The sequence below is a fragment of the Augochlora pura genome, chromosome 5, assembly GCF_028453695.1.
Source record: "Augochlora pura isolate Apur16 chromosome 5, APUR_v2.2.1, whole genome shotgun sequence".
NCBI classification, from domain to species: domain Eukaryota; kingdom Metazoa; phylum Arthropoda; class Insecta; order Hymenoptera; family Halictidae; genus Augochlora; species Augochlora pura.
Window position 1 is genome coordinate 20,297,877 of NC_135776.1, and position 23,274 is coordinate 20,321,150.

At 48.2% G+C, this 23,274-nt stretch overlaps 1 protein-coding gene across 1 annotated transcript in view; it reads left to right on the forward strand.

Moving 5' to 3' along the window:
• LOC144470077 (uncharacterized) overlaps positions 1–23,021 on the forward strand; it is a 45,441-nt gene extending 22,420 nt beyond the window's left edge. Inside the window, exons 3-14 of the mRNA XM_078180885.1 lie at positions 2,208–3,555; positions 3,663–4,354; positions 4,895–4,951; positions 5,475–5,633; positions 8,885–10,294; positions 11,220–11,375; positions 15,557–18,949; positions 20,490–20,690; positions 21,241–21,321; positions 21,647–21,832; positions 21,977–22,432; positions 22,905–23,021. Coding sequence (XP_078037011.1) covers positions 2,208–3,555; positions 3,663–4,354; positions 4,895–4,951; positions 5,475–5,633; positions 8,885–10,294; positions 11,220–11,375; positions 15,557–18,949; positions 20,490–20,690; positions 21,241–21,321; positions 21,647–21,832; positions 21,977–22,432; positions 22,905–23,021 — 8,256 coding nt within the window. The remainder of the gene's footprint in view (positions 1–2,207; positions 3,556–3,662; positions 4,355–4,894; positions 4,952–5,474; positions 5,634–8,884; positions 10,295–11,219; positions 11,376–15,556; positions 18,950–20,489; positions 20,691–21,240; positions 21,322–21,646; positions 21,833–21,976; positions 22,433–22,904) is intronic.
• Positions 23,022–23,274: the final 253 nt, after the last annotated feature.

The window sequence follows — 23,274 nt, forward strand, 5'->3', positions numbered from 1 at the left end:
TTCGCGAATGACGCAAGTTTCCGTAACAACTGCGACCAGGTCGAATCTATAAATTAATCTTGTCGTCTTTCGACAGAATCGTCGACGACCGATCAGCTAAATCGCGAAGCCATTTGAACGACCGTCATTACCGTCGGACACGGAAAGAAAATGACTTCGAACGGCTCTAAGATAGACTCATCTGTCCGAAGAGTATTTTGGTCCAGGCTAATAACAAGTTTCGCCAACCATCCTCTAACCTCGATCAATCGATAGCATCCTCGATCGATATGTAATTACCACTGTAATTAATTCCTCCAATTTTTTTCCTCATTTGCTACTCGCTTTCGGACAGTTTCGACGCTCCGTTTCTTCGATCAAGATCGAGGGAAAGTCGATCATCTTTTTGCGGCGCACGCGATCTATGCTTCCTGCGATACGAAAACCACGGCTATTTTCTTGTCCCCTTTTATGGCTGTCTTATAGACGTTGTAATCATGTTCATTAGAAACCCTCGTCCACCGACGATGCTCGAATATAATCCACGCGAAGAGTCGCGTTTATGGTTGCGCTGTTCCCGGCAGAAATCATTCTATACATGTCATACACATTCTGTAGACTCCAGAGACACTCTGCGTTGTTACGCGACTTTCCTCGCGGGATCCCTTCTTTTGCTCCAATTACATTCGATCAACGGCTGATTAGGGTCCGTCGCTGATGTCGCAGGTGTTTTCTCAAACGACGATGGTGTCTCGGATGTCACTTCGTGACGAGCCGCTTGCGACAGGAATATCGATTGCTCTCGCGCAATAGAGATCCCTTTGCCCGAGTGAATCGTCGCGTTACCGTCGCATTATGGAAGTAGGTAACGAGAATTGTTGCGTTCGGATGCATCTTAAGTTGTGCCCCTTGCATTAATTAATCTGCCGACGCGCGGCCGGGCAAATTGGCAATCTAGGTGGCTAAACGTCGCGTCGAGCAATTTATGTATCTTCTATCTGTTCTTGTTTCAAAATGTTTATTGGGAATAGGAATACATACTCGTAATAGTACATTCAGTAAGTATAGATGGAATAGATGAATGAATACTGAATGTGTACTGAATGAATACATGAATGTATACTGAATGAATACTGAATAGTACATATAATTATAGAAATCAATGTACCGAGATTTGGAATCGTAACGTCATGTAAATGATACGTTCATTTATATTAAAAATAATATTATATAAGGGCAACTGATAATTGTTTTCCAATTTTATGGACTATTTGGATTACGAACTATATCTTGTAGGACTTATAAGCCTTTGTCACAATTTATTTATCGATCTATAATCGATGTATTCTATAATCGATCTCGGAAACTGAAAACTGATTCTTACCTGGATCGGAGAAATCGCTTCCAATTTCTATTCACCTTTCAGAATAATCTGTAACAATCATTGACCGATTGGAAGATAATTAATCCACTGTTCGCTCGGTTCTACGATGCTCGTCGAGCGAATTTTAACGACGGACGAGCGAGTTCTGCATACATTTGAATAAATCTGAATGCGCGAACGTCGGCCGACAGGATGTAGAACCTTTTAAATATAGTTCTAATCGCTTGGCGTCTAGATCGCCTTGACCACAACGCGAAATTAATTGGATCAGCCGATCGAGCCGTAGAAATGTTGCAGCTGTGCCCGAGGAAAGCTCCGATCGACGAAACGAGGCAAACTTTTTTGTTGCACGACGCGGAGAACAGTCGCGAAAAAACCAGCGCAGAGATCCGCAACCTTCGAACGTTGTGTTGCTTGTGTATTAGCTTTCGAGGAGCTACGGGGCGTGTAAATCGAACGCGACGGACAATGGGGCTATTGTATACCGGTCGCGGTCAAAAGTTATTTGAATAAAATATTCAAATGTGCTTAACAATATGCTTAATAATGACAAGGTAATTCGCGTATGATTTATTGGGAGTCTATGAATTTACATGATTTTCTACTTGTTAATTTTAGCGACGCGTAAAAGGTTCTGTAGCAATCCGTCTCGAAATTTTTTAAATATTATAATCAGCGACAGAATCAAGTCTACCCAGTGTACACCTAAATGACACGAAATTACTCTTGTATAATATATCGCTGTTACTTTTTCAGTACAAGTTTAAATCTTCTTGTATATGTTTAAATTTCATTGAAATATTTTTTACGACCAAGTCTGACAACGATTCCTGCAAAATTCCAGGTCGACGATCAAAAATCGCTTACCAGTAGGGATCGTGGGGCTCTGAGGTTCAACACCAAGTCTCCGGAGGACGCGACGACCAGCCTGCCGTTCGCGAGATCGAAATCGCCGCGGGACAGGACACCGCAGTTGAAGAAACCTCCCAGCAGCGACAGACGCGACGATGGGACGACCGGCATCACCGAGGCGAAGTTCGAGTCCAGCAAGCGGTCGAACTTCCGAACGACGAAGACGACCGAGAAGAACGTTACCGGCGACGCGGCGAACAGCTCGAGGCGTAGTTTCGGCAAGAACATCGACGAGATCAAGAAGGGCGAGCCGACGATCAACAGAAGGAACGGGAAGCGGTACTCGACCGAGAGCAACGACGGGAGCAGAGTGAAGGACGAGCAGGGAGTTACGACGGATACCCCGAGGGAGACATCCAAGAGACCGTCTTCGAGGCCGATCGCTCGGTACGAAGTTACGGAGAGGTTGATAGAGAGCGGTGGACCGTCGGTTTTCACGGCGACCACGGAATCGTCGAGGTCCAGGACGGGCAGGAAGATCCAGACGACGTTCGCGTCGCGGGACTCGAAGACGCAGATACCAGCGTCCAGGAGGTTCGCGAACCGGAACGCGGAGAGCTTCGAGACCAGCACGGCCTCGCTGCGAAGATCGACGACGGAAAGAGTGGAAAGAGGTACCAGGTCCGGTAGATCAAAATCCAACAACAAGGAGAACATCGCGACCCCTCGCAAGAGCCAGGATGCTATCCTCTCAGAGTCCGAAAGCGTCAGAGTCGACGTTCCTCTGGCGCTGGAGACCACCGAGTCTGCAACGCCTTCTTCGCCAACCTCCCCCCAGCAAACAACGACGCATATAGAAGCGGGGAAGCGATCGGACACCAACGAGTTCAACAGAGCCGGCTCCAGAAGAGGATCGGAGAGGTCCAAGGGTCGCGGAAGGTCCTCCAATCTCGGCAGTCCAGACTCCGTTTCTCCGACACCGAGAAGCGGTAGGAGAGGATCTTCCAAGTTCAACGATCTCGCTACCACCGAGGCTACCGAGCAGAACGTTTCCTGGAAGAAGAACGCGATCACCAGGGATCGGTCCAGGGGAGCTGACAGCCGAAAGGGCTCGGAGAGGGTTAGAGCGAGGAGCAGGGGTTACGAGAATGTGGCGACACCCCCGGTTGCTTCGGAGAGAGACGCCAAGCGAAAGGTGCACGGAGAGAGAAATTTTGCGGATAGACGGAACAGAATCTCCGAGGTGACACCAAGGTCCGTGGATCATCGCGGGCAGGACCAAGATGGCCGCAGAGGGAGGAACAGGTCCAGGGTGAACGCTACCACGTCGATTTCAACGAGTAAGTAGCCGATGAGTAGAGTGTTGATTTTTATTAATTTGTAGCATACTTAGATTTTTTTCCTGGCCCAAAGATTCCATTAACAGTTTTTCATTGCACCCTCGTAGCAGACGCAACGGCAACAGCCACGCCAGAGACGACAGTGGTCACCGAGGTGTTGACAACCTCCGACAACTCCGAAACGTCTCAGCTTCTCTCCAGCACCACACCAGCGCCAGCAACTTCGACCACCGCGAGTTCCAGGACATTGACGACCACTCCGAGACAGTCGACGACAACGGAGGGCGCGGGGCGAAACCGAACCAGAGGCAGAGTTGGTCAAGGAAGGGCGCAGACGAAAGAGGATTTTTTCAACCACGGCCTAGGGTTCCGAGGTCGGAAGCCTTCGACCGAGGGGCCGGCGGCCGGCAACGACGCTAGGCGACCCACGGCGCAGAGGAACGATACGCGGACCACGGGGAACCCGGGCTGGACTCTTAGGCGACGACCAGGTCACTCGAACAGTTTAGAATCTCTGCCGAGGGCGGCGGTGGTTCCTTCGGCCAGGGACCAGACGAACGAAGTGATTCCGTCGAGCGAGCAGTCGACTAGCACCGAAATCGTGACGTCCGTGGAGAGCTCGACCAGGAGGAGCTTCGAGAAGCCGCGGACGAGCACCGAGGAGAGCACCGCGGCGGACAGCACGACGACCAGCACCACCAGAAGGGGCGGCAAAGCCTTCGGGTTCGGGAAGCTCCCGACGGAGAACGAGGAGAGCGACAATTACCCGCCGGAGTTCAAAGCCAGGCTGTCTCAGCTGGTGAGTTCCTTGGCTCATAATTCCGGTTAAATCAGGCACTTGCACCGGTCGGTAATTAAAGCGATACGTTGCGCCCTTTCTTGCAACTGTGATCACATTTTATTTTACTAAAATATACAGGGTGTCCCGGAAATCGTAGCACAACCGGGCATGATTCAAGTCCCTGATTTAAATCGGTTCGATTATCGCGGCTAATAACAACTACGCCATCCTCAGTACGCTTCATATCTCGTCGTAGTTTCCTACAAAAGATCAACGTTCCATGAAACTTGGTTTAACCTGGTTCAACTTGGTTTCTCTTGATTTTCAATTTGGAAGTACACTTCCAAAGGAAAAGATAGCACACCCGTGCTATTTTTAATCATTCGCACTGTACCATAATTGTAACGCGAGAAATTAAAGATAGCACGCGCGCGGTATCCTTTTCTTTGGCAGCGTATACGCAATAAAATCGGGCGTCACGCCCGAACGAAGTAGCACAACCACCGTGCCGATCAATAAACCGGCGAAGTTGTGTTAACCGAGAAAGTATGATTTCAGAAGATCTCGAATACGAAAGCACCGGCCCCGAAAACCGTTCCTAGACCGCCAGCGGAGGTAAGAGAGACCATAATAGCGTTCCTCCTGCTCAGCTAACAGCATCCGACCGAGTCTCTTTAATATAATCACCGATCAAATTATATTTGGTCGTAACACCATTTTTCTACGCTTCTATTTTAGTTGAACGAATTTTCTGGTTTACTTTCGAACGATACTTACAACTTAACACACACAGAGAGCGAGAGAGAGAGAGAGAGAGAGACATATAACCACTGACACTGTCGCGGAAGTATCGGATCGTATATTGGTTTTAACGAACGTACGCGACTAAAACGAAAGGAAAACGTGTACACCGGCAAATCGCTAACACCGACCAACAAATTTAATCAAGCATGCACGTAACAACACACCCGTTTTACGCAATAATCGGACACACTGTGACGACCGTGGCAAAAACAAAAAAAAGTACCTACGAAAAGACTGTGGAACATCTCATTACAATTACAATCGCGCAGGAGACAAATCGTTAGGAAAAAGCGAGGAAAAACTTTGTTGAAGATCGATAACGATATTCGTGTAGGATCCACAGACGAGCGTCTTCGGCCGACGATCGAGGACCAACTCGAGGCCGATCGTGTCCGACGACCTCGATACATCGGCCGCAGGAAATCGATATTTCACGGATCAAAGTTTATTTGTGAACCCTCTAACGTTGATAAATGCCAGCGGATCGCAACGCGTAAGGCTCACCAAGCAAATTTATCATATCTGTGTATTCATCGCGTGTATCATCCGCTTGAATCGCCGCCCGTCTCCTCTGCCCGCGCGCGTCCTAGACCGATCGCCGCGAGCTTTTCGCTCAGCTTTCCTAAAGGCGAGACACCGAAGGTCTGTCGGACGCGCTCGGCTCCCGCCAGCAGCTTGCGTAATCGGCGTGCTTTCGGATTCTTCCGAATCGGAAGTTCCATCTGCCCGCTAATCTCGTACGTCGACGCGTCAGAGTACAGCCAATCCCCTGGATCCTTCAGTAAACTCACGCTCTCCTCGATTCTCCGAGAGAATCTCCGAGATTCGGAAGAGAGCATCCTAAACTCATTCATCTGCTTACCCGAGTTACGTAGAATCGTGGAGAAGCTGGTCCTTGATTCATCGTCACATTTTCATTCTCTTCCAATTATTGTCATTCTCGATTCTCCGAGACACGTATACATCCCAAGTCAAATTCAGATCGCACATGTACGTCGAACGATACGAGTATGTGGGTGAAGGACGCGGACCATGAATGCGTTTTGCTTGCGTGTGCGCCACCATCGTACGACCACTCGGGACTGGACAAATGGTGCGTGGTTAACAATCGTAAGAGAAGGAAAACTTTTGGTCGATGGAAAAAAAAGAAAAAGGGGGTGTGAAGCGTGGTGGGAATTTTCTGGTGGTTGTGGCGGATCGCCGGTCGAACTCGGACGAGCCCGGCGTATCCCGAATTGTGCTCATCGTGGGGTTCAGCATGCTACGGCGAAATATCGTGCCACCTCCAAACAAGACTGGACGGAACGATATCCTAAACCCGAGGATCGGCGACGGGTCCTCGACGAGGAGTTCTCTCTCAAGGTCCGACGATATAGAACTGTTGACGATGATAGATGAATATAGAACGACGCTGGATAATCATCCACGACGCGGGTGAAATGTGTCGTGACGGCGGCCTTGTTCATCCTGCGACACGCGAGAGACCGCGCCGCCACCGCTTTTATTCGTCGATCGTCTTTCACTTGCCGAGGGAGAGGGCCCCAGGTTACGTTTGATCGGCGGCTGCTCTCTCGCCTGTAACACCACCCGTGAAACTGGTTCTCGATTTTCGTTCGATTGCTTTTGTTTCGGCAGATCGGCCGCGCGGAGAAAGCGAACGCTCCGCTTGACCTACCTGCGCGTAACATGTTTTGATTTATACCATCGCGGGAACCGATCTTAATACCGCAGGCCTCGTCGGGTACGTTGAGAACGGACCAGATGCGCTAACTCGGCTAATAATAAAACAGGGGAGTGATACCCGGTTACTCTGGCCAATTCCTGTGCCTTTTCTTCAGCTAAATCTTTCTGTTTCACTTCAATTGATTATTCACATATCAAGACTTTTTACTCGAATTCGATTATTTGTTAAAATTAAACACGCGGCTAATGGAGGTTTTTAAAGTACCAGATTTTTAATATCGAATTCGCGACATTTTCTGTGAAGCTGTTAAAACAGCGTAAATATTGAACGAACGAAGAGATAACGCGATAGAACGTCCGTGGCGAGAGCTTTCAGGATGGAATTCCAGGGAAGGAAAAGGAAATGGAATTCAATGAAATGAACGTCGGTTTTTTTCGACGACGGGTCTCGGAGGGAGGCCAAAGATCTTATTTCTGGCCGAAATTACATAAAACTAAGTGGTCTTCCTTCTTGCAATTACTGGAATATCGATCTCTACGAAGGGATCCATTTCCTGTTCGATGGGACGTTGCGAACAGTTAGCTTTCTTTTTTCGTCCTGGACCGTAATGCCTCGGTTCGTTAGCGTCGAAAAATGAGAAACAAGGTAGCAGCTTGCGGATCGTACACGGGGGTCCCGCTGCAAAATTCCACATAGACTCACGATACGCGACAGCCGCGCGGAAGAACAGTAAACGTTGTAAACTGGTTTCCCGTTCGCTCTAGAATCGACTTCGGAACGGAAAAAAATAGAGAAGAAAAATCGTTCACAGCTCTCTCCGTAACGATACTAAATTATGTCACCTTCTTCACCGCTGCTAATCGCTTGATCGACGCTTTTATTTTCCAAACACCGACAGAAAATCGTTCGATTTTTCTTTCTTTTCTTGTCCACGTCCGGTGCACGGGGGGAGCGTAGATAGCAGCCTGCGATACACGGTGGACGCGCGCGACCATCGCGGCGCGATTCGATCGTGCGATGTAAATACTTCCGCATTGTCTGGCAGCTTTGAAACGGAAATCGACGACTTCGGGAGACCGGACAGGATTGTTTGAATTTCGCGACTCTATATGTAGTTGCTGACATTATTACTTACATTTATATATGAAATTATTTATTTATAAATTGTTTTCATCGCATTGAGGGGATCCATGCAATTAAAATTAGACCAAAGATGGCACGATTTGAACCATATTTGTCATTTCGGTATAGTTACAGCGACGATGAAATAAAATTAATTATACAATAAGTATTGTGAAAATTTAAGGGAATTTAATCGAGATTATATTTCCTTTTAGATTTGATTTTAATCGGAAATATCTGTCTCATTTGAATCAGAAAACTGTCAGCCATATGTGTGAAAACAGGCGTAGGAATAGCAGAAGGACAATGTGAGCAGACATCTAACGGAGACAATATCAGCAGACATCTAACAAAGACAATACGAGTAGACATCTAACAGAGACAATGCGGAAGAATTTACTGTACACAGTAAACGCTTGCCGCGTCGATCAGTTTTCCGACCGTCTCCTCCGTCGGCCCGTGCACCGTTCTCACATTGGCCGTGCAGCAAACTCTTCCGCACCGCCGTGACTCCTTCGCGATCCCATTTGCGCGCCGCCCAATCCCGCCGGCCTGATCTAACAAACAGTGTTGATTAAACCTTTCAGTTGTTGTCCAGTTCCGTGAAATCGTGGCTCGGGCTCGTTACGAGCCAAATGGCAGCCTGGATCGTCTCGTTTCTGCGGTTCCTCAGGCTTCTCTTCTTCGCGTAGGAAAGCCTCGTCGCGACGGTTTGCCTCCTCCTCCCCGTGGTCAGTGTACGATCGTTTCTTGCTCGTCGCGTGGTAAGCTTAGCGAGCGACCTTGAGAACGCCTCCTCCCGTCGACGGAGATCTCGTCGAGACCGTGGCACACTAACAGAGCCCTCCCTGCTCGAGCTTGCGGAGCCGGCGGCCTTACTCTCGCCTACGTACGGTCCCGACTATCTTAAAACGGAGCACTTTGAACGAACCTTTCAGGTGAAGAAATCGACCTCGACCACGGCACTCTTCGCCGAGAGATCGAGGCTCAAGCTGGACCTGGCTAGGAGGTTAGTCAAGCCAGAGTTGAACATCGAGGAGAATGATCTCGACGCAACCACGGCCTCCTCCTCTTTCAGCAAACCGAAACCGAACGCGAGTCTGTATCCGAAACCGAAACCGAAACCGAGCGACGAGACGAGCAAGCTGTCCGTGTATCCCAAGCCGGGTCGCAGGGGTTCTACAGAGAGCTCGCAGGAAGACCAAGGGAAGTCCTCGGAGCTCGGGCCGAGGAAAGGTCCCGAGGATCCCTCGAAGATCGCCTCTAGACCGAACAAGAAAGGGAAGATCATAGCCGAGAGGATGGTCACCTCGATCTCGGTCGAGGAGAGGGTGGAGGACACCACGAAGCCTTTCCGGCCAGGTCCCTCCGTCGTCACCGTTCCCACGGAGGAAGCTTTGACCACCACTCAGGAGCCGACCAGCGTTCATTCGACTACCCGCGGTGGCAAACGATCGAAAGAAGAAGGCTCGCCGATCAGCAAGAACGCCAAGGGCCTGGCCAGAGCCCACGACCACATCACCACATTCAAGCCCAAGAAAGCGTACGCCTATCGGTCGCGCGGAAGAAAGACCAACGAGCAATCCGCGACCCCCGTCCCCGACCCTACCACCGAAACCACCGGCAAGCCCTTAACGAAGGGGGTCACCAAGCTGACCTCGAGACAGAAGCAGTCGGACAGTTCCAACGAAGAGATCGCCCCGAAGAAGTCAAAGTTCTTCGAGAGCGCTACCAAGCCCACTTTCCGGCCCCGGTACAGCAAGAATCCCAAGGATAGGACCACGGCGGAGAAGACCGAGTACCAGGGCCCTACGAAGACTACGCTGGCTACCAGCAGATACTCCAGGAAGAAGGCAGCCGTGAAGACTACGGAATCCAAGCTGAAACCGACCAGCACCGAGAAACCGCCCACGCAGACCAAGAAGCTCGAGTTCAGACCCAGGACCGCTACCTACAGAAGACACTCGGACATCCCGACCACGGCGGTGGAGACGACCGCGAGGACAGAAAGCACCGGTGTCGCCATCACCCCGAGATCGCCCAAGTACACCGCCGCGCCGAACGCGACCGCCGCGACGGCTCCATCGGTATCGCAGGAACCTCAGCTGAACCTGATGATCGCGAACGATACGCGGCAGCCGAACGACACCGGCATTACCGGCATTACCGGCAGCAGCAACGGCGACAGCGGCAACACGAACATCTTCAGCCCTACCAGAACAGCGTACATCACCGCGAACAACGCCTCGCTCCTCGAACAGCTGCGAAGCACCGTCGCGCCGCTGCTTAACTCGCTTGGTAACAAGACGCCGGTGTTCTCCAGCGCTTACAGTAACGTTAACAACGCGGTAATTTCATTTACTTATATTATTCGTTACAAATCGATTTTCCTCGGTTGCTATTCGAGAGATAATCTCTTCATCTCGAGACATTTTTCTTTTATCGCGGAAATCTCCTTCGAGAAGTTCCAATCGGATTCTGATTATCTGACTCTTTACTCGAGACGGTTTTTAGACGTTTAATGTGGAGTGGAGCTAACCCTTTACACTCGAAGCTGACTCTGAAACCGAGCAATTATTTTGAGAAATGATGAAGCGAGTCTTTAACGATTCCACGGAGTCGTCGAGTGCAGAGGGCTAAATATGAAAACGGATGCATTTGTTAGGGGTGTCGTTGCTCGTTAATTAAATAACTCTTAACTCTACTCGAAGAAGGTAAAAATCTTGTGGTACTTTACAGAGGCAATTTAACACTATTTTTATCACTTTTCGTACACGTGTGTATTTATCGAATGAATTTTACAATCGTACGAATATACCACGATATAAATAGAATCGCAAATTTATTTATTTATTAAATATGGAAAGTTATTCATTAAAATTATCCATTAAAATCAGAAAAGAATAGAAATTTGAGAAAACTTCGTAAATGAATTCAAATTTAAAAGGTAAAAATAGTAAAAAAAATTAGTAAAAATAGTGTTAATCGTAGTTCCGATACTGGCACGTAAACAATGTGTTTAACGCGATCGCGTGTTGAATGCACAGTGCAGCACGCGACTTGTACATATTGTTCAACGACTCGTTGTGAATAACTGGATAAACGTGCACGCGAATGGGAATGCGTCGCGGTAGAGTAACTTAAAAAAATAGGACAGTAGACGATTAACATTCGATTGGTAATATTGTATATTATTGTAAAAAGTGATCCGAGGAAAATGATATGGTTTGTCGAACGGATGATGCTCACGTTTCTGCTATCGTTTGCGAACAGAATTCGGCTCCTAGGATCACGCCGAGCGGAGCACCGCCGCGATTCAGCGCGAGGTACAAGGGTGCCGAATTGTTTGTCAGGAAGCAGAACAACGGCTACCAGCCCACCGTGCCATCGATCACCAGCTCGTCCACCACTCCAGTGACCCCCGTGGAGGTAAGATCATTTTCACCACGAACTATTCTCTCTCGTGAGCCAACAATTATAGTACAAAATATTAAGGTGTCCCATAAGTTTCTTCCGTTTCTTCATCCGTCGCTGCTCGGCGGTCACTGCGGTCCTCATCTTTCATCTCGAAATTTTTCAAACCAATCGCGGTTGGTCCTAATAGTCGCAGTACCGCTCCCGTAAACGGTGCAAATCTCGTCTGCAGTGCCCTTTGCACTATTGCCTTTTTCAAAGCAACGAAGCATAACATGCCGCAAATGCTTCTTTTGGCTCTCCATATCGAACGGCGCAGAAAAAAATGTTAAAAGAGACTTTGTCACCAACGAGACGTACTTCGAACGAGCTCTGGAACGACTGAAACCGATGCCATAAACGGCTAAGAGATAAGCCTGCATGTTTATATAAAAAAACAGCCAGTTAGAGTTACTCGTAGCGGGGCGCGAAAAGAACTTATGGGACAACCTAATGTATCTGTCCAACTTACGATTCCAGGAAAAAGTTACTAATTCGACTTTTGAAAGAACAGTTTTCTCTCGCCGAAATAATTCTTATAGGATACTTGTGTTCTCGGTTTAGCGTGTTCCATTTACAGTGGTTTAGATAGGTCGAGACGAGACGAGACGAGAGTATACCCGAGAACCGTACGTAGATTCGATCGAAATCAAAACCGAGTTTATTATTTAGTTGCGTTTGAAAATTACGAAACGCACAACCCGTGAAAGAAACAGAAAAAACAGAGAGAGAGAGAGAGAGAGAGTGAGACGGTGTCTCGCTAATTGCGGAGGTAAGGTTACGTGGACGGAAGAAGGATCGAAGGCTAACAAAGTGAAGTCAGTGTGGTCGTTTTTTTGTGTGCTTCAAAGGTATTCACCACGAAGATGTCCGAGGAGATGGAAGCGGTCGCGCCACCGTCCTGGACCGAACGGATCGGTGTCATCGCAACCACGTCGGGGAATCTCGACGATTCTATTGACGTAGAGACAAATAATTTGCGTTGACGGTGCGCGATTCGAGTCGCGCGCGCGCGCGCACCACTGCCGATACACACGCCATCAACCATTAATCATTACCAATGTTTCTTCTCGTCGATATTCCAGGAATTAATGCTGTTCCCGAAGAGTTATTACCGCCTACGACTAGTTTTTCTTTTTTTTTATTTCCGTACTTCTCTCTTATCTTTCTATTAATCTTTTCTCTCCAACAGTGTGTTTTAATAACGAATTGATTTCGCAGGAAATATGTACACGACTAATAATAACATCATCGCCGGTATCGATCGCACGACAAACTTTCCATCATTTGTGAATAATTCTCGAACAACAAAGTACAGTAGAATCTCACGTTGATTCATTAAAAATACAACAACAGAGATAACAGAAAATCAATAAAAAAAAAAAGAAAAAATATACCTAACTAATAATATAATTTGTGATTAACGTCTCTTAGTTCGTGATTTCGTGGTATCTTTTTCTTTGTCTTGGGTTCCCGTAGACTAATATGTACAGGCACTTACGTTGTCACTTACGTATCAAATACAAATATACTGTATCATACTGTATATATACATATACGTATATAGTATATGGATGTTTTATATATATATAATATATTCACGCATATACAACTTTGGTAATAAATGTTCTGCTTTCTGGATTGCACGCGACACAGCAGTTGTTCGTTCTTCTCGAAACTCTAAACGCGTCCACGGCTTAATTATGCAGCGGGGACTCCCGAAGGGTAGTTTTTCTAACATCCTGATATCGAAACTATTAGAATTATAAATCGATTATGGGAATAATTAACTATTTCACACTATGAGAACTTTAACTAGAATTAATTAAAGAAAGCTATAAATTACTTCCTTTCTATTTGAGATATTTCAGGTAACGAATCGCTTCAATAAAACAATAACGATCAGAAGAGTCAAATTAAATCATATCGCATGCCTTCGCAACTTAAACATATCCGGTGGTTAATAAATAAACCATCTATTTCATTGATTTTTGCTTTCAACTTATTTGATGAAATTGAATAGAAACATTCTATTATCTAACAATTTGTATGGAAATTGTATCAATAATGTATCTAAATATGTACGATGATCAGATCATGGAACGTTTGGATACCAGAATATTTTGAAAATAAATATTCGGATAAGGGAGTCTCCGCTGTATATATACCGCAGCTGTTGCTTAACGTCGACTCGATATTTAAAGAAAAATAAATTAATTTAAGTACCTTAAATTAATTTAATTTAATTTACTTAAATCAATTTACTTGGCTTACGTAAATTAGTTGAACATAATTAAACCAATTTAAAGGAACAAAACTCCTACGAAAGAGCATTAACTCTCTTGGCAATTTTTCAGTCCGTAAGTAGTTCCGACGGTTAAGGCCGGGCAAGCAACGTCGACTCGTAAAAGTATCCGTTCCGTTCGTTGTAGCGCGAGTCCATTTAACCGAGCTATACCTTTTTTCCCCGTGCTCGTTTTTTACGCGAAGCTGCACGCGTTCAATAAATGTCACGCGTCTCTATGACCCACGGTCGAATGAATGAATTTCTTCGCGCTGATTTTTCGTAACGGGAGACCTCGCTTTCTAGCAGGCCGTCGCATTCCGATTGCATAGCCACGTTTTCGTGATCGCTCCACGGCGTTCCGCGCGCGGTAACCAGTGAAAGTAAGTGGATGCTGCATAATGCGTGTGTCCGTTAAAACTACCTCGAAACACGTGGGTGGATCGGGATCGTTTTTCGGCCGGACAGAAGCAACGAAACCCCGAATTGGCACCGCGCACGCGGGCAGCTTTGTTGACCCTTTGCACTATAATAACGAGGCAGTCTCTTAGTGAAAATTTTATGCAAAAAAAATAATTAATTTCTTTTACAACAAAGTGAAAATAAATTCTTCTGTTATCAGAGTATAGAAACTTAAATAAAATGAAAATAAATAAATTTAATAAAATATTAAGAACAAATAAGTGATGGTCAAAGCAATATAATAGGAGCAATAGTGCAAGGGGTTAAAGATCGTCGACCCATTCGCGAAAACGATGCTCCTTCGATCTTTTCATTTCGTAGCATATTTGAATTTTAAATAATAAAGAGGAATAGATGAAGCTCGTTGTTATATAGTTTCCATGGAACTCGGATCGCTGGAGACCTCTATGAGAGGGAATCAACAGCTCCGTGAAATTCCGATCGTGTGAAAAAATAAAAAGTCAAAGTGAGCGGTCGACCGGTCTCTCTGCATCGCCAGTTAGTATCGGCGAAGAACGAGTTTCTAACTCTCGCACATGTGCACTCCTCGGTACACCCGTGGGCACAGCCACTCGCGTTTTCCTCTTCTTTACGTAGTTCGTATCGCTGCCAAGAGATGGTGTATGCTCACTCGATTACGAGTTTCCTAGGAGTTGCCTGTAATTGGTAGTACGATAGTCGACTAATCCTTTCTCGATCCTCGAGGACTCCGTTCGACTTCGTCGATTATTTATCGAGCCTATCGAGTCGGTAGATCGAAGCGACGGTTCCTGCGGAGCCGGGATCGTTCGAGGGTTTTAACCCTTGGATGGCGGACACCGGGGCTGCAAACTCGAATTTTATGGCAGTCATATATAATTATTAAATATTAATATTGAAAAGAAGATTAACTCTGCTCTCAACAAAGAAACAGGTTTTAATGATATGTTGGGTTTACGAATAAATTCGTAGAGTTCTTACTTTTATTTTATAATAATTTGTGCGTTAATTAACAAAGTGGAAAAATGTCCTTCCAGTTTTACAAAATTGTAATTTTTCGAATAATTTAATTTTTCGTGATGTTTTAGATTTAGAAATGGAATATCGAAGACAGAAACTCTGCGAGTTTATTCACCAACCTAATACAAATAAAAATGAATGCTTTGATTAAATCTAGCCATGGTTGCCATAAATGCTGAAAAATGTCCGCCGTCCAACGGTCAACGAAGTAAAGAGAACGAACACCTGACACTTAATTGTCTCCCATCGTTCGACCGTGTAAATACGCCGACTTGCCGCCGGAACGCGGACTGCGACGCACCGTGGACATCGAAACTGTACATAGAAATAAGATCGTCGTATCTAGAAAGAGATCGCCCTGGCACACCGTGTCATGTACAGCACCCTGCACGCATTAACTTTCTGATTCTAGAACTCCGGTTTGGCACCACCGATCGAAGTCTCGAGCCCCGGGGAACCGCGACTCTTGACCCTGTATCAGGCGGTGGAGACCGTTAGCATCAGGAACGAACAGTTACAGGGCGTACAGCAGCCGACACAAGTTAACGGGGTTCCCCAGGTAGACCCTAACGCCCCAGCCGTTAACGTCACCGGCAATAATCCTAACAATGACACCGCAAGCCCCACGGTCTCTACCACCAGCGAAACAACACAGACCCCAGACACAACCACCGTTCAGGATAGCACATTGATCCCGAGATTAGGCGAAGAACCGGCGAGCTCCACCACCCCCGTGGCAACCACGGCGGCCCCCGAAAACCCTTCGACGACCGAGCAGCCCTCCACGGGCGCGGAATCGTCCTCCAGTACCGAGCAAGCCTCCACGAGCACGGTAGCTTCCTCCGCCGATGATCAAACGATCACAGAGTCGTCCTCCACCACGGAGCAGGTTCCCACAGAACCGTCCACGGTTTCCACCGGCGTTCCACCAATGCCCGCGCAATCCGAATCACCCACCACCGAGACTACCTCCATGTCCACCACCATGTCCACCACTATGTCCACCACCATGGAAACGTCGACGGCAGCCCCGTTCGACCAAACCGCGGTGGTGAGGATCCTAGGGAACCTAGCGAAACCCTCAGCCGGTCCCACCACCGTCGGCTACTTGCCCCAGGTTGGCAGCACCGAGCTCTACGGCAGAGTGCCGACCACGCTATCGACAGAACCCCCGGCGACCGCCGCCGAAACCACCGAAGTCCCAACTACCACCGACGCCTCCTCGACCTCCGAGAACATAGAGAGTAACACCATAGAGCTTTCCGACTCGACCCAGTCCAGTACGACCGAGTCTACCACCACCACGGAGTCGGTCTCGAACAATCTGATCGACGTGGAGACGACCACCGCGTCGATCGCGGTGTCCACGGTCCGAAACCGATTGATAGACTTCGCGCAGGACATCCTCTCCCGTTTGCAAGCGAGCCTGAACACGACTACGGTTCCCCCGCAAGACACGTCCACCACGATCACCCCCATCCCGGATATATCGAACGCGATCCTGGACTCGGGAAGCCGGATGAGCACTCTGGAGGTTCTGGCGCAGTTGAGGGGACCCGAGACGACCCAAAGGGATTCGGAAACGACCACCCAGCCTACCACCCAAGCCACCGCCACGGAGCAACCGGACGCGTCGACGACCAATCGGGTCGCCGCACAGAGCGCAGTAGGTTCAGTAACAACCCCGTCGCCTGCTACCGCGACCGCGACCACGCCCGCGACCGAGACCGAGACCGAGACCGATCGGTCCGGCTCGATGGTAACCACCCAGGCAGCCCAGGACCAAACCGATCCGGTCACCGCGCCAAATCCACCGGCAACGACGACCACGACACAAGACCCCCAAACAACCGACGATCCCAGGGAGATGCCGGAGACAACCACCGCCCAGGTGGTTGCTTCCACCACTGACACTCTACTAACCGAATTAATGTCCATCGCCAAGACACTAATCTCGGAACAGATGAACGAGACCAGACTGTCCGCCGAAAGCTCGAACGACGACGCAACTACCACCGCAGAACCGTCGTCGTCGTCGTCGACGACCCCGGAGGTTACGACGGTGACCCTAGAGTCGCAGGCCACCCCGGCGGAATTAACCACCGTTTCCGTTGACCCCGCCCAGAACGAAGTGGATTCCGTTGAATCTACGAGCGCTATGCCCGCGGAGAGTTCCTCGGCTGCGACCACTACCGCCCCGCAGACTGCTACCCCGCCCGACGTAGAAACCGTGCCAACGTTGGCAGCTCCCGCCGAGGCGTCGACCACCGCCCCGTCGACTACAACCCCGTCGCTCGCGGCAGACACAACGACACAAACACAGACTGCGAGCACACGAACCTCGGACGCGACGGTCGCGACAACCGCGAACGATCCTACGACGCTCGGCCCGGTCGCGACGACGGAGACCGAAACGACGGTAGGACCGGAAGTAGCTCCCACGGAATCTGTAGCACCATTAACCGGGTCGCCGACGACCCAGCCTGGTGTGGACGCTAACACTAACCAGCCCGATGCAGCTACTACCACGGTTACGGCTCCCGAATCCATCCTGTCCCGTGTAAATACGGTTACCAGTGCACCGTCGACGTCCCCCGAGTCGAGCACCGTGCAAACCACGGTGCCGACCACTGCGCCGACGACAACACCGAATCTCGATTCGATGGATGTCGCCGGGCTCACTACTACTAACCAACAAACGTCCGTTCTAACGTCTACCACGATGGCCCCGACGGAGGCCACCACTAACTTGCCCGAACAACAGACGACGAACGTCTTCTCCTCCCAAACGACCCCGAACCTCGACAACGAAACTCCAACTGTTGCCCGTTTCCAGGATACGACATCGGCAACCGCCCAAGGGACGGCTGGTTCGGGAATCGGCCAAACGACCGAGATCACACCCACGACCACACCACCACCACCACCACCGCCATCGTCCTCTCAATCCTTCTCTTCATCCCCCTCCACCGTTACCACCGCGACACCGACGACCGAGACGCCGACGTCGACTGAATCTAGCACAGCGACGACAACGACCACGACGATGACGACGAGTACGGAGGTCATCACCGTGACGCCGGTCACCGAGACGACGGTGACCACTACCGTTGACGTGAATGAGAACCTAGTGTCGACCACGCCGGCGACCACCACGGTCGCACCTGGGACCATGGCCGCTGCACCTGGAAACGCTAGCGTTCCTGCTCCTGCTCCTGCTCCTATGGGAGCTAGAATATCGGACGGAGGCTCGACCGCGCCGTATCTGGGACGTTTCGGCGCCAGCCGATTGACGCCCGCGCCACGTTTCAGCCTGAGCTCGACCACCAGGGCTCCGCTACGGGATTACTTGATCTACGGGATCTATCCGAACAAAACGATCGTACGGAAACGGCCGGAGGACAACCTGATCGACGCTCGGAACGTGGACAGCCCGTACGTGATATTCGGTATCTTCCCGGACGGCAGGCTGGTCCGGAAATTCCCGAACGGAACGATTATACCGGATCCACCTAGGAACCCGGTCGAGGTTGTGTTCTCACTTAGCACTACCACTACCACTAACAGGCCACCGCCCAGACCGTATTATAACCAGGCTAACCAAGGCGATGCTTACAATCGGTATCAAGGCCCGGTCTACTACAGTAATAACCGTAGACCCGAGCCAATGGGAAACGTCGGAAGCCCTGCCGGCACTGTTGATCTTGGCCTTACTGGTAACGCGATCGTCGGCCCCGATGGAGGTGGACCCGATCTCACGGGGCCACTTGGTACCCCTGCTAGCGTCCCGACCGCCGACCAAATGGTATCTCTTATTCCACCTGTTCATCAACGATCGTTAGCCGTTCGCGAGAGATCGTTTCCCGCGAACGTATTACGTTTTCTTCGCTCGGTTTTCACTTTGGTTCTTTCTCGACCGTCGCCATTGCCGCGTGAACGCGAATCACAGTATGCTAATCGACGCGGCTCCTATTCGTACTGTTATGCCGTGAGGAGAAGGAAAAGGATCTCTCGAGACTCCATAGTCTTTCTTGCTGGACCAGCGCTCATAACAGTGCGAATAGGAGTCGACGAAATTTTGAAAATTCGAAAGAAATTTCAAGATCAAAAATTTGAAAGAAAAGAAGACATTGCAAGCTCTGATTGTTGCATATATGTCCCCTTTTTAATCGACGCGATTCACGCTGGAAATGGCGCGGGATACTCGCACCTTGTTTAACGCTTTGGTTTCGTTGAAGTAGCACTTTTTTTGGTCGAGTAATAAACTAATTTTCCAATGTCGCGACAAATTAATTTGTCTTGTGGAAATTCTGTACAAACTGTCGCGACACGTTTGTTGTCGGAACGTCTATCTTCATCTTTCTTTTCTATTTTTTTTTGTCTCTCTATCGTCTCTCTCTATCGCGCGCGCCACTAAGAAGAATTTATCAAATGCCCACTCGACCTCGTCGTAAATCGTATAAGATCTGTATATATCACTGTACATAAGTCCAGCTCTGTAAATAGTATTTTACGTATCTCCACGCACCACGCACACGAGATTATTGCACGTTTTTATTGTAGAATTCTCATTGCGATGTAATTCGCGCGAAAGGGAAGAGGAAACACGGCGTTGCGCGCCGAACAGAAGTGGTATTCGATAAACTCTCTTGAAAACAGGATTCCATCGATCCGTCGTCGTCGTCGTTCAACCTCCGCGCGCATACGGGCCCGACGACAGATCTCTCTCGTGACCCGCGTCGGCCACGCTGAAACTTTGATCGATCGTTCCACGGTTTCCCACAATGCAACCCTCGGACGGCGAGCCGTTTCCATAACTTTACTGTCGGCTACGTTTGCAACAATTCCGAGCTCTATTCTACAATCAAAACTAATTTTTTAAAATTACTTCTTGCAGACTTTATTAGTTTTTTCATATTTATTTATATTAATTTTTTAGGCTCGTTGCTATAGAGGTTTTCTTGAATGTTTCGTGCTTTACTCAATTATTCTATGAAAATAATTACGATTGTAAAATAATAATATACAATAAGTAAAATAATTTATTTTATCTTAAGAAAAGAATATATATAGCTATACCAAAAAAATATGTATATTAAGAAAATGGTAATTTGTTTGCGTAAAATCTAGCATAAGAGGTTAATGGCAATTTAGTTTATTCGATTGCTGAAAAATGGCTGAAAATTCTCGAAAAATGTCAAAGGCCCATTTATCGCTTTGTTGATCCCTTGGAAAAATATCGGAAGAAAACGATGAAATTTTCAGCGTGCGGACGTTCGAGACGGAGTTTGAAGGGGTGATGGTCGATCGTATTAAAGGAATTCGAATGATTTCGTGCTGTTTAGAGCGACGGTCCATTGAATACGCAAATGGGGACAACGTCGGGCGCGATGTCTGCGAATGCTGGTCGGCTGACGCCGATAGTAAGTACCGGTCGACCGCCGACCGATTCGCAGGGCGGTCGTATCGTCCAAGATCGAGAGAGGGACGAGGCCACCAGGACGAAAGAGGCCGGAGGTCAACGCAGCTCCGTGTACATCGGACAGGTAAGAAACCAAGAGAGACAGAGCATGATTTACAACGACGTTCGCGGCTGATTCTTTCAGCGCTCCGTCGTATCTCTCTCTCGAAAAAAAAAGAACCACCGAAAAGGAGAATCATCGAATCGGAGAGAAAGAGAGACGAATCTGCCGAAAATATCTCTTGCCATTGACAGCGCTCCACCGCGCTTCCTTGCTTCGGTATCGTTCGAATAGACCTCTGAACTGGCGTACTTTAAACAAATTGTCGCTTAATCTAGAGAAATGTTGTATTGTAAGATTTTCACGTAGGATGAATAATCTTGGTACTAATTGTGTTATCAGTGATTATACTGTGCTATCGACACGATACGCGACTATAGTATTATCTTTTTCTGTGATCTAACAATTTTTAATTATAAAAATATTATAAAAGTATTATATCTTATGGCTATAAAACAGTGATAGTCGTTTACCCTTTTCTTGTCTTTCTCTTTTTATATTTTTATCGCGTATCAAGTCAATTTATCCATTTGTGCTTTTTTCATAAATAAATACAAAATCTGCCATCTTTCAGGACAAGTTCGTCAACTATTGGACCGACGAGGCATCCACCACGAACCCGCGCGTTGTCAGTGTAAATATCAATTCGGTAGCTGTAAGTAAATCTCCATTCCCATAAATCGTTCCGTGAAAATCGAATCGAGGCAAATACATGTTTCATAGTCGATTTTAATCCTTTCGCGTAGCACGTTCCCTTTCTCGGTTCACGACAAAGTATCTTGACAAATTTGGTAACATCCCAAAGAAATTTCGATCGATTGACTCGATTATTATTATTTTATACCCTAACGATTCTATAAAACCGTACAGTATGATAGGTTTAGCGTTGACCATCGAAGTTCGGATAGAGAACCGATTACAATTGCCAAGAAAAGAGAAACTAATGGTTTGTAAATGGGAGAAATGTTTGCTCGATTTAGACTGCAACGAACGAAGGTCGAGATCCGTCGCCGCCCGTGCCGTCGTTCAACAATCTCTTGAGCAACGAACCCAACGGACGCGTGACGGCTCCGCCCGGATTCCCGTGGAGGGATCCACTGGATCAGATTTTCGGGATCACCACCTCCTCGCCGGTGATTACGGCTTCCGTCGCTTCTAATACGCTGGTCAGTAGATTACTTGAGCACTTTGATCATTGACTCGAGATTTTGCTAAAATTTTGACATGATTGACTCAAAGCTTTTCCAAAAACCTCGACCCAATCGCCTGTGGTATTCTCTGAGCTGCAATTAAACCTTCCAAACTTTCAGGACGACTCGGCGGACCAGCCGGCCCCGCGGCCCATCAACCCGTTCGTCGAGATCTTCACGCCGTTTACCAGCGCGATCGCAAACTTTGTGTCAGCTGCTCGGCCATCGGCTAGACCACCGACAACGGCAGCGATGCCTACCGTAACTGCTGCTGCAACGACGTCGGCTCCTCCTGCAACCACTGCTAGGACTACAACGGTTCCAACCACGACAACAACCACTACAACAACAACGACAACGACGATGGCTCCAGCAACGACGAGACCACCGGCCACTATCATGCCGCAGTCAGCAACAAATTTTGTGCCTCGGGTGACGATCACGCCTTCCCCTAGCGTCACGCCTAATCCAAATTTCGTGACGCCTCCGTTCAACCTGCGGGCCAACGTGCCGAACGCGCAACCGCAGAACATGTTTGGCACGACGTTCGGCGATCTAGCGTTCTTGAATTCGCTGGTGAGTGAAGCATCAGCGAGGAGGAATTTGTTAACACGTTGACGTCCGCGTCGATATTCACGATTTTCGGCGCCCGAAATTTACAAAAATTAAATAATAATATTAAGTTTATAATGACACGTGTGACCTGATGGGTCAAACCGGCGTCGACGTGTTAAAGGGGTATTCCTGTGCAAAGTACTTATTAGGAATTTAACTTTGTTAGGGACCTTTGCAGAGAAGCTATGATACCTTTCGCGGATAAATCATGGATACCATTCTAAAAAATATAGTTCCTCGAAAAATACTTTTAAAGCTTGCTATATCCGAGTGCTACAACTCGCGTCCTTTAAAGAATCATCGTGAACTTTAGAAGTTTTAATACTTGTAAAAAAAACAAGAGATTGCACTGGTATACCCCTTTAAGTTCAATCGAACCGGAAAAACGGGATCTACATTTGCCGTCGATGACACGTTGCTATGATTCACGCAGCTGCAGAGCAATACCAGAGCCAGCACCACCCCGAAGACGCTTACGCAAGTGGAGCAGCTGTTGGCGAACAAGGTAAGCCGGCGATTAAATAACAATGCTTCGACAACGATTTGGTAATTCCCTTTTGAAAAATTTCGTAATCTCGCGAACGCCTCGCCCGTGTTCGCCATACGCGATAATTAACGTCGGATAGAAAGATCATCGTGCGACGATCGACGCGATTGTTGTTTCGCGTCGCGGAAACCAGACATCGGGTCCGATCGTCGCGGAGCCCTTTCACCGCTCGATAGGATCGTGCAATCGACCGTAATTCGATGTGTGTGTGTGTGTTTGTGTAACAAGATCCAATGACGTACATCCACCGACTCGT